Genomic DNA, 12118 nt, shown 5'->3' on the forward strand with positions numbered 1-12118 from the left:
TTTCTGGTGTTTAACTCGTCCGTGACTGGGATAGACAGCCCCGAGGCAGCCTCTCCTGATAGAAGAGGTACGGGAAAGTCCCTCATCAATTTGCTTGAAAGCATTTTAAACCTCTCATCTGCTAGGAGCTGTATCTTGCTTCCTGCATCTCCTCTGTGCAACAGTCAGTCAGGGTCAGCCTTAAGGAAAATGGATTCCTGGGTGAACTTGTATTTTGGTGCTCCCTCTGCCTCCGCTGCTGCCTCCCCGGGCTCCCCACTTCCTTTGCCCCCAGCTCTGCTGCCTGCCCCCTGACCCATTGCCCAAGCTCCCTTCCGTGGCCTCACACCCCAGGCCCGCCTCACTCCTTGCCTCTTGACCACGGCACCCTGGGCAGTTGCTCACCCATAAGGCTGGCCCCTTGTAACAGTCATGGGTTGGGGGGTTTTTCAGTTTTCCACGTAGCTAAATTTTCTCTGAGGCTTCTGAGGTAGCGGTAATTTCTTGCATTTCCACCCAAATCAGAGGAGCGATCTCATCTCCCCTCACTTCCCCCGGCACACGTTTGCACACCGCCTGAAGCTCAGAATAGCAAAATATCACACGTAAAATGTGGGCTTTCTTCTTCATTTCCCCAGATCTCCCACTCTTGGGGTATCCCCTGGGACAGTTTGATTAACTAAAATCTTGCTGACCGATCCCTAGTTGTGTTTGCTGTGCCTCTTCTATTCAGATCTGTGTTCAGTAAAAGTGCTCCCATCCAGAGGTGCTGATCTGTAGATTGGTGCTCGTTACATGTCGCACTAATACTTGGTCGCCAGCCAGCCCTGGTTTCAGAACTGCCTATACGCACGTCACTCTGTTTGGCATGTAGAACTTTACTGATGGAGGAGTCAAGCCTTTAAAATTAATCACTTCATGAGAAAAGTTGAACCTGGGCTGACCGGGTTTTAAGTAGGGTGGTGCCGTTAACCTCTAGAGGTGCGGGTTTTCAAACACACCAAAGTCCCTTAGGCTGTATCTGCACACAGACTGGGTACCAGGATAACTGTCAGTTAGAGGTGCCTTTTTTTGGCTGATAATTATACTGACGCCACCCCTAGTATGGACACAATTACACCGATATAAAGCAGGCGTCTACTCATATAACTGTGTCCACACTCGGGGTGCAGCGCTTCCACTAGATGCAGCTTTTGTGCGTGGACCAGGCCTTGGGATGCGAGTCACATTATCTTTCCATGGTTATTGGAGTGAATCATGCCTGAGTGAGGAGGGGATGGACGTTACTATTTGACAGATGTTTGACCTACATGAAATGAGCTTATGACTTCAACTGAGCTCCTAGTGAGCTCTATCCGGTGCTGCAGGACCCACTAGCAGTATCTGCAGAGGTCTGAAGCCAGGAGGCTGAATTACCCTTTTCCTCGGGGATGGCTCCCTAGGCCAGAGTACACCCAGCGTGGGGACATCTTCACTGTTATCTGCAGGGTCACTCATCCAAACCCTGTCCCGGCACTAACTTGTTTGATTTTTAAATCAACTGCTTAAACAAGCAGCAAAAAATGCAGGTTTGTGAAGCCGAAGGAGCCGCTCATGGCTTTGTTGAGTCTGCAGGTGTAACCGTTGAGTCAGCGTGGAGCCCGGAACAGGCCTTCTCTGCTGCAGTCTAGGCAGCCTTCTGACCAACTTTCCACACTAGGAGGATAGGTGCGAAATCCTGTCTGTGAAAATGACAGATGGCTGGTTTTCCTCTCCCAACAGGTGGTAGAAATTTCCTTTAACTTCTGGTACAGACTGGGGGAGCATCTGTACAAAACGGACGATGCCGTCATCCACAGCATCTTCAAAGCCTACATCCAGAGGCTTCTGCACGCTCTGGCCAGACACTGTCAGCTTGACCCAGACCACGTAAGGCTGCGTTCAGCTCTCTTCTGCTTCCTTCCCTGTTCCAGTGGGCTGCAGTGGGCATGGGGTGGCTGGTGAAATGCAGTTCACCTTCCCCACGCGCTGATTGTCACTAAGGAGCCAGGCAGGTAACTAATGGCTCTGCGGTTAGGGATGGAGATGGGGGCGTTGGGCGGTAACGAAAACTGCCATCTACTTAGAGGGCCTAATCTGACATCCCCTCCCTCCAGCCAGCCAGCTTGGGTTCCAGCAGAGAGGTCTGGTGGCCGTGCTGCCCCAGAATGAATCTTGAATGGGCAAGTGTGTTAAGGGGGCGGGGGCGGGAGGTCTCATTTTTGCTTTTGCCATCCTTGTGTCCAGTGTTTGGAATTGCAGGCTGAGGACGTTCACCTGAGTGTTCTCCCCTCTGGTCACTGTCTCCCTTTTCCCCCACCTCCTGGAGACTTTGCATTGGTCCGAGAGCTTGCCTCCATTCCCGGAGCTCAGTATGGGGAGAGGATCTGGCCCGTTAATGCAGGATGTGTGGAGTGGGCCGGTGCTGCAGCGGGGCATCGCTTGACCTAATGTTGGTGCTCCTGCTTTCCATCCCTTGAAATCCCCTTTGCCCGAGATGGCGGAGAGGATCCAATGGTTTAGGATGGCTTAATGTAATAGCTTATCTTGCCCTTCCCTTGCTCTGTGGGTGAATTAGAATCTGGAAGTCCCCTTGGCTGCTGTAACCCCACTTCCTCCAACCCTAAATCTCTGCTAGGAGGGTGTTCCGGAGGAGACAGACGACTTCGGGGAGTTCCGGATGAGGGTCTCGGACCTGGTGAAGGACTTGATCTTCCTGGTTGGATCGGTGGAATGTTTTGCCCAGGTGAGCCCCTAGTGATGCTGCCACGGCGCTGGATAAGTTGCCTCGGAGGGGGATTCCGTTGCCTTCGGCATGGTTAGCGCGGCTTCACGCGAACGGGGTGATGTAATGTCCATAGTCTATGAATGGATTGTTACCCTGAGATCCCATGGCTTCTCCTTGTGGCGGTGTGGGCTGCTCACCTCCATCATGCTGGCCAGAGTCAGCTCCTGTGGCTTGATCCTGGGTTGCCACATCCCCCTACCACTCGCTGTTAGTTCAGAGCCCGCTCCAGCTCCCAGTGGAGCATGTATTCTCCCACCTTGACAAAGTGAAGGGTCTCTGCATATCCTGTTACGTTCACCACTGTGTGGTCTGGCTGGGCCCCACAGGCCATCTCCCAGGCCTCTTTCCTCTCTGCTGGCTGAAGCAATGCGCTGCCCCTCTGGGCGTTCAGTAGCGAGGACGCTGCAGTCACTCCCAGCTGTGTGATAAAAGCTGGTTCTTGGTGGCGGGGTGAGATCGCCTCCAGGAGCTGCCGCTGAGCAGGTCTCGTCACAGACCTCAGCACGCTTCAGGCCTCCCAGAGACCGCGGCGCTGCCAGTGAGAAATAGATCAGCCTTGGTGCAGAACCAGGCTCTAGAGAGCGCTGGGAAAGTGGTTTGGGAGAAGAGGAGCAAACAGGTAAGTTCTGCCACTTCCCTGCTGCAGCCCTCTGTGTGACTGACTCTCTCTGCCCCACAGCTTTATGCTACCTTGAAGGACGGGAACCCTCCCTGGGAGGTGACGGAAGCTGTTCTCTTCATCATGGCCTCTATAGCCAAGAGCGTTGACCAGTGAGTATCAGGCCCTGCCGGCGTCTGGGAAGATTGAGTGTAGGGGCTTTGCCCGTTCGTTTCCAGGGCCCTGGCTGCAGCTGACCAGTTTACTCCTGGGGGAATTCTGCACCAAAACATCCACAATTCTGCATTTTTGATTTGTCAAAATAATGCAATATAATCGCACCGGTTTCACTTACTTTGGTAATTTATTTAAACGACCATACTGCATTTCCTAAGCGCATGGAAGTTAAGTTACAAACACTTGGTAACCAAGACCCTGCATTCCAGTTCTAACCCTGGATTTTCACTGAAATTGCATGACTTTTATTTTGCTGTTTGGTGTTCTGTAAAGCAGACTGTCGCTTTAAATTGCTCAGACTTTCACATGCTTTGCTAATCATTGTCCTGCATTTTGATTTTTAATGGATAAGTGAAGTAGCTCCTGAGCTGTAATCTGATCCCATTGTGCCATGCTGGCATCGGGGAAAAACCGAGAAAGCTGAGGATTCCCTTAGTGTCATTTACAATAAGGCTCCTTTGCCCTACTCTGGCAAGGTAAAGGAGCCTGAATTGACTAGGAATAGGAACGATTCGCTAACAGTGGGAACAGTAGCAGCCTGCCTGCTTAGTTGTTACATTTCTGCTCTGCCTCAGGGACAGAGCCTGCTTCACCCAGCCCTACGCCTCCCAGCCCAGGACACAGCACCGGCGAGCGAGAGGGACAAAGTGAGTCTCTCTCACTGGTTCGTACAGGCACGCGCCCAGCCCCACCCCCTTAACAGCACCCGCCCAGCCTCCCTCCTCACCCCCACTCCCACCCCCGGGGGTGATCTGCTCTGCCACCCGGGCTGCCCTGGAAGGGGCGTGTGTTCCTCACAGATTTCTTGGCTCCCTCATTTTTCTGTGGGGGAGCCAAGAAATCTGCGGAAGGTCTGAATTCGGTGCCCCCACTGGGGTGCAGAATTCCCCCAGGAGTACCAGTTGCCAAGATTCAGGGACGGCTGAAAATATCCTGAGCAGCTCCGAGTTGCTCTTGTCTGTAGCGCTTGAGATGCTGGCCCCTAAGCAGCAAGTAGGGTTTACCCGCTAAAAATGCAGGTCCTGCGAGCTCATGCGGAGACCTTTAGTGTGCTGCGGGACTCCTCAGTTGAGATGTATATTACTGCTGATGTGGAATGTAAGTGACAAGCCCCAGAGACCTCCGTGATGGACTCCCTCCTTGTGTCCTGTCAGGGCCGTGCATCACCCAGCCTCTGCCTTCATTCTCCCCATTCCCTGTTCTCTTTCCCAGCCCCACTCAATGCTCCCTCAGCCACTGCCCCCTGTGCCATCCGCCCATGCCCTCTGCTCCTCAAATCCCTCTCGATGTTACTGTCTGGCTCGTGGAAGGCGGGGAGCCCTTCAGGGCAGGGAACAGCTGTGTAAAGTGCTGTTTCAATTGCAGCTCGTTTCCCGAGTCTGTAAAGCGATATTGGGGCATTCCCTGCTGACAGCAGCCCCGGGATCCAGAAGGCCACTGCTTCCCGGCTGGTAGAGGGGACGGGAAGGGGTTAGGCATTCAGGGACTGCTCCAGTCGCTGGAGGCTGGCGCACTCCATTGTCTGGTTGTCCGGGATGCCCTGACACCAGACGACCGAGTCACAGAGGACTAACAGAACGAGGGGCGGAGAATAAAGTAAGCGTTGGCCAGTATCGACCCGACAAGGTGTTCGAGTTTTGCTGGAACAAATCTATCTGATCTCTACAGGGCAGGTGCTCCAGGGAGGTGATGGTTGATAGTTGTTGCCTGCAGATTCACTGGCTCAGACTGCCAACCATCAAAACTTATCCTGCTGCTGCTCTTCTCCTTTCTAACGTCATTCCCCTGTAGCAAGAATGATGGAGGTTTCTGCGAGCTTGACCATCTTGTTGCGTTGTGTTTCTGCACAGTGAAGTCAAGTCTGTTCCCGGGTCACTGACCCTTGTTTCTCTGAACATGGCATGTCCCACTGTGGCTCCTGCTGGTTGCTGATTACTTGGGTAACAGCTCAAAACACAGGCATGCTGGAGTGAGAAGCCTCCACCAATAGGGCTGAATTCCCCTCTGGTACCACCAGGAGGCGCACTTCCCCTAGTTCATGGCATAGCTGATGGAACAGGGCAGGATAAAACAGATGATGTCTAGGGCTGATGAGTTGGATTCCTTGTAACTTAGAGATGCTCTTTGTGTCCCAGGGAGTGGGTGGCGATGGAAGGGTCCTGTGTGCCCTCCAAGTAGGAGCCCCACAACGATCTGAGTGCAAGGGCTACTAGGGGTTAATCAGGAATGCCCGTTGAACTCCGTGCTGAGTGTTTTCCTCCCTGTCTTGCCCCATAACCCTGCCTCTTCCCAGATGGCTCTTCTCGTTCACTCTTCTTCAGCTTGCTGCTCTTTCTTGCCACTAGTATTCTGGAGCTTGGTGGTCCTCTCTCCTTCTCTGGATCCCCGTTGTAAAGCTGGGACTGAATCGCGTTTTAGTGCTGAGTATTGTTAGATACCATGCCCCCTGCTGGGCGTGTGTCAGAATCTCATCCAGGCTCCTCAGGGTAGCGCCGCGGGGTTCCTCGATCTATCTGGTACATTCAGCCTTCAAATAGCAGAATCGATGGAACGATCGGGTTCTTGCTTGGGAACAGGACTGACTGCGCCAGATGCTGAGTAACTGCTGTCCTCTGTCCCCAGGGAGAACAACCCGACGCTGGTGGAGGTGCTGGAGGGGGTGGTGCGCCTCCCCGAATCAGTGCACACTGCTGTCCGCTACACCAGCATTGAGCTGGTGGGAGAAATGAGCGAAGTCGTGGACAGAAACCCTCAGTTCCTGGGTGAGTCTAGCTGTTGGCACTGGCTCCGTTTCTGCATTTCAGCTGGCTTCCCTCTGGGAAGTGTTACCTCTCCGAGGTCAACGCCGGACAAATAAACCAGCGTGCCTCACGGAGCGAGGCAGAAAATGAAGCTGCTGGAGTCATCTGTATAATCCAGTGTCGCCTTGTGGGTTTCTTCTCTTTTCAGATCCTGTGCTGGGTTATTTGATGAAAGGTCTCTGTGAGAAGTCACTGGCCTCTGTTGCTGCCAAAGCTATTCACAATATCTGCTCAGTTTGCCGAGACCATATGGCTCAGCACTTTAATGGCCTGCTGGAGATTGCCCGCTCCCTTGACTCCTTCATGCTGTCTCCAGAGGCGGCTGTGGGACTCCTTAAAGGTATTTACTCACCACTGTCAGGACTTAATGCTTAGCTGCAGAAACGCACTCGATGCTATTGAGAGAGTCACCTGGGGAGTGTATTACAGCCCCCAGTGTGTCACTTCAGTTGACATTCTCAAATAACAATGAACTCTGGCCAAATCACTTTTGGGACTGAAATTTTTCATGTCTATTCTTGGCCCAGAGGTGATTTTTTTTTATTATATTTTTTTTAAGAAAGTTGGATCAGAATTTGTTCAGTTATGCTCAGATCTGAAGAAGTAGAAAAATACATGTTTTCTGCTTTAAAACCTGTTGCCACACTTCATTCAGCGACTCTGAAGGCTGGTAGAATGTTGAAATGTAGCATGAAAATATTCTTAACTACCAATGGGACCACATTTGAAGCTAGTTTGATAATAGTTCTGAGTTCATGGAAACTGGCTTCTGTTCATGCAGAGTGAAAAACAAAGGTTTTGTACTTCTGGGGACAGACTGATTTGCACTAGTGCAGTTCTTAATGTTCATTCTTCAGTGCATGTCAATAGCCACCAACTTGCATTAAGGTCTTAAGCAGTTTTTCAGCAGTACGGTAAAAGCTTTGTTATCTGGCATGTTGGGGGAACAAGGGGTGCCAGTAAGTAAAAAATTCCAGTTAACTAAGAGGGAGGGAGTTTGGGGGTTGGGGCATGGGCAGGAGGGCTGTGGGGCATGGGCTCTGGGAGGGAGTTTGGGTGCAGGAAGGCAGGGGGTTGGGGCTTGGGCGGGGATGGCGGGGTACCTGATCTGAGAGGCACTCACCTCGTGCGGCTCCCCAGAAGTGGTGACATGTCCCTGCTGCTCCTAGGCGGAGGCTTTGTGCGCGCTGAGCACTGGCTCCAGAGCTCCCATTGGCCAGGAACCATGGCCAATGGGAGCTCTGTGGGTGGTACCTGTGGGTGGGAGGTGTGGCTAGGCAGCTCTGTGCGCTGCCTCCACCCACAGGTACCGACCCCGCAGCTTCCCTTGGCCGTGGTTCCTGGCCAATGGGAGCTGCAGAGCCAGTGCTCGGGGCAGGGCCGAGCAAGGAAGCCTGCCAGCTACACACCAGCCAGACTATAAACCAGACTTTCAATAAGATCAGAAATGCCAGTTTATAGAGCTTTCCAGTTGGTAAAGTGTTGGCTAACACAGCTTTTACTGTACTTGCTTATCAATGTGTATTGTTAGCTGTTTAATTGCTTGTGCATCTGTAACGTGACTTGGGTTAAAGATTTGTAGGACCTTGCATCTACTTCTTTTTTCTTTTTCTTTTTTTTTTTTTTTTGAAGAGTTTCAGGCAATCCTAGCACTTGCACTGCCTGAGGGTTTTTGTTTTCTCTAAAAAAACCAAAGATTGCATCGAGGGACTTTGAATACTTATGAATTTTGATACCAGAACATTAAATTGCATGGTTAGGAAATGGCAAAGTGAAAGTTCCCACAGCAGTATTGTACTTGGTCATGTCAAAGAGAGGTCCCGCTGTCCATGTTCTCCTGGTTTAATAATCAATTTCCTATTGCCACTTGCACTTGCATTGCTTTACGTTGTAAAACACATGCCAGCAAACTTGCAGTGTGTGACACTTGGCTAAAACGACTGCTGCTGTTGCAGCCTTAACTTGTGCATTTCCTGACTAGTGCCTGACTGCATCCTTCATGTTGCATTAACAAATTTTGCACATCATTTTATGTTTGTGCTCTGAGTACATGTTAGGGTAAGATACTGTTGTTACCCCTGGCCCTTGCAGCAATAGGCAGTGATGGGGCAATGCAAGTGTTCTTTGATTGTGTTCCGACTGTAAGACCCCCAAAACGCTGTAGTATACGCTTTTACTTTTTTTCCAGAAGTATGTAATTTTCCAGGATTATTGCTACTAGGCTGGAATGTAAAGAGATTACTAGGTAATGACATGCAATTTCTGAAAGGGGTTTATATGCTACACTGATAGGCATGGTATGAATGTTGACAGAAATGTGTGTTGTGCCTGTTCTAAGCTCAGTGGTGCATCGTGCTTTTCTTTTCAGGTTACAGGTGTGATTTGAGTGGGGTTCCTAGATTTTTCATTCATCTAGGTTCTTCTCTTACTCCCGCACACCAGCATCTTCTGTCTTCCATCACACACATCTATTTCAGTGTCTGATCAAAATGAAGCAGCAGTGCCGAGCTGTGGTACATTCAGAGGAATGTGTTTTATCTGAGGGGTAATAATTTCATGTCCAGTCAGGACATGTGGATATTGTTAGATGTGTTTTTCCTGCTGCCTACAGGGAGATTTTCAGTTGACCTGCAGCAGCCGGGTCCGTGTGGGGAAACTTGTTCATTTAGTGTCTGAAACTGACTAAACTTCCATCCAGCCTCCCTGAATTCTTTTCCTCTTGCGTTCCAGGGACCGCGCTGGTTCTTGCCCGGCTACCCTTGGAAAAGATAGCAGAGTGCCTCAGCGAGTTGTGTGCCGTTCAGGTGATGGCACTGAAAAAGGTACTTTGAGGCATCACAGTTGCAGAACTTTTGCCTTGTTCTGCAGCTGGATTGGTTATGCTGGTCTGCAGTAGGAATTTTCTGTGTGGTGCTCAGTAGAAAACTTCCACTGTGGCTGCAGTGTTCTGCAAGTTCCATAGCACTGAGCAACTTACTGTTCTGAGCATGGGGAAATAACATGGGAAAGGCGAGAACCTGGAACAAGATCTGAAAATACAGCGTCTCAACTTCGCTGGCACACGCTGCTGTAGCTCACTGGAGTCAGTGCAGCTACACAGATTTACACCAGCTGAGGAGAGAGGAGCATAGTAGCGTAAACAGGTGTAAGAACCAGATTTGTAGAATGCTTGAAAATGCTGCAAATACATGAGCCAATTTGCTGGTAGCCTAAGGACTGTATCCAATTTGCATGAAATGTAGCCAGTTGCAGCTTCCGTGCATCCTGAGTATGGAGCAAGTCTCCACATGTCAGATCTCCCAGCATGCAGTGCTTCATCTCAATTTGAGCTGCCTCTGCCATGATCAGGATGGATTGTTGCATGCTGAAATCTATAGACTCTGTGGACTGCACCACTGTAGTGGAGATGATGGTGTCATGGGCCACTTACCCATCCCTGAAGTACAAGTAGCCCAGGATGCCTTTTCATTTGGAGTCTTGGCTAAAGGAAGGTAAAAACTGGAAAGGGCTGGGAAGTGACGGGGGGCAGCTAAGTAAGATTGCATGGGATGGTCCCACATGTCGTTCCTAAAATGACCTGCCAACAGACAGGGAGACAGCGTTAAGTCTGGTGTACAGGTACTAACTTGTGAGGAGCACTCACCAGCTGATCAGTTTGTGTCTTCCTGGTACGGCTCTCCTTTGCCATTCTGCCTGAAATACCTCTCGAGTAAGCTCTGAATGCCCCATGGAAAAGCCCTTGGTAGCAGGAACTTCCCATCTTGTGCAGCTGAGACTCGTCACCACTCAGATCTCTGATAAGCCCTAGTCCCACGTCTCTCCCTTTGGGCTCATAGGGTGATACTCCCCACTTCTGGCCTGCTTCCTCTGTCTAGGACCAGAAGAGGCTTCTGCTCTGCATTGGCCAGTAAATGGGGAGTCTGAGGCATTCACGTTTCTTGTGGTGTGTGAAAGAGGCAGAGTTGACTTTGTGTTCTCGAGGCAATGGCCATTCAGAACGGAGCTCCTTATGGTCACTGAAATCTCACCTGATTTTTGCTCATTTCTCCAGCTGCTGTCTCAGGAGCCGAGCAATGGCCTGTCCTCAGACCCCACGGTGCCCCTAGATCGACTGGCTGTCATATTTAGGTAAGAAAGGCAAGGACTCCAGCAGACTGTCCTGCTGGGGGCTGGGTGGGGCCTGCTGATCTCTCTAGGTCAACTTAAAAACCCTGAACCAGCCGGAGGGTCTCATTTACAAAGGTCTGTAAAAACGATACATTCTTCTTCGCGTGCTCGGCCCAGTGTTTTCCACTGTGGGTATGCATGTATCCAGGCGCCCGGAGTCAGAGTTCTTGAAAGCAGTGTCCGTTGGTCTGCATGTGCGCCCTCGCTGTACTGTGCTTCCAACCCAGGAGTAAATGGCGAAACAGACCAACCGCCTCTCCAGTTCCTTCTTGTAGTAGGAAGAGAGCCTGAGACATAAGCCCTTGTATCAGAGGCCTGGTAGGAGGCAGGACCTGCTCACAGAATTTGGCAAGAACAGAGCTGATACTGCAGAAACACACATTCCTAAGAAGTGCTAAACACAGAGCGATATCAAGGATGGTACAAAAACGTCCCCCAAGGGTAGCGGGAACACACTGACCCCTCCTAAAAGATAAGGTCAGGATGACAATATGTAATACAAATGTTTTAATTAAACCAACATGTGCAAGGTGATGGGTGATAACTAGCCACGTTGGGGGCAGTAAATCACTCTGTCAGAGCGGCAGTACTAACTGGTTTGTGTCAGGGTATAAAGATGTAGCTCAGAGGCAGTGTCTTTGTCCAGCTGAGGGGAGAATGGAAGGTCCCACCATTCACTGAGCTGCGTCCATTGTCATGGGCAGATGTGGCTTAGTCTCCTCAGGGGAAGCTCTTGTTGCAGCAAGGTTTACTCTCTGCCGTTCTTTCCCCAATCGTACCTGTGAGGAGCAAAAACTTCCTCTGAAGAAGCACTTAATGGAGACGGTCATGAGGCTGCAGTCAGGCCCCAGTTGGGGGACACGCCAGACATTGGCCTGACTCCGCAAGGAATGCGCCTCCTGCTGTGAAGTCAGACTTCGGCGCGAGGGAATGAACTCCTACAGACCTCCTGCTGGGGTCTTGTTGGGTGGGCCGGGAGTGCTCTCATAAGCACGAGAGCAAATCCTCCTCTAAATCCACTTCAAAGCAGCCAGATAGAACCCTGCCGAAGTCAAGCAAGTCTTTCTGCTCAGCCTGTGGCACGAGCCATCTCGGGGGCGTGTCAGGAAGGGCCACAAACCCAGGGCTCCATTGGCACCAGACCACTCTCTGCCGGCAACAGTGCCTCTGGTACCAACTAAGCCTGAACTGATGGCACCGGCAAAAGGCAAACAGAGAGAGCCCCAACCACCAACAGTTCTGCCTCCCCCGACTGTGGCACAAGCTAACTCCTCTTGCTCCATTGGTTCAGGCAGACGGGCCAGCTCATATATTCCAGGGCGAGCAGAATCTTGCGCTACATCTGACATTTTTGTTCTCTCTGATCCCCAATCTCCATAACCATAAGGTCCTTCCCTCATGAAGGAGGTGTTGACTCCACCAGGAGATGCAGTTTGTGGGAGGAGTCTGTCTCCCATTCCATTGTCCAGGCATAGTTTCCCTCCAGTGGAACCATCGGTTTGGCCAATGGATTGAGAATCGACATTTTCT

General features: G+C 51.0%; 1 protein-coding gene across 3 annotated transcripts in view; it reads left to right on the forward strand.

Moving 5' to 3' along the window:
* Positions 1–10579, forward strand: part of LOC123375089 (transportin-3) — a 62585-nt gene extending 52006 nt beyond the window's left edge. For 2 of the 3 annotated variants that reach the window (XM_045025705.1, XM_045025724.1), the window contains exons 8-15: positions 1741–1887; positions 2636–2743; positions 3465–3556; positions 4196–4267; positions 6243–6382; positions 6570–6761; positions 9152–9243; positions 10473–10579. In XM_045025705.1, coding sequence (XP_044881640.1) covers positions 1741–1887; positions 2636–2743; positions 3465–3556; positions 4196–4267; positions 6243–6382; positions 6570–6761; positions 9152–9243; positions 10473–10553 — 924 coding nt within the window. In that variant the 3' untranslated portion in view covers positions 10554–10579. The remainder of the gene's footprint in view (positions 1–1740; positions 1888–2635; positions 2744–3464; positions 3557–4195; positions 4268–6242; positions 6383–6569; positions 6762–9151; positions 9244–10472) is intronic. The other variant, XM_045025714.1, reaches the window with a different exon arrangement.
* The last annotated feature ends 1539 nt before the right edge of the window (positions 10580–12118 follow it).

The sequence above is a fragment of the Mauremys mutica genome, chromosome 1 (assembly GCF_020497125.1).
Source record: "Mauremys mutica isolate MM-2020 ecotype Southern chromosome 1, ASM2049712v1, whole genome shotgun sequence".
Lineage (NCBI taxonomy): Eukaryota > Metazoa > Chordata > Testudines > Geoemydidae > Mauremys > Mauremys mutica.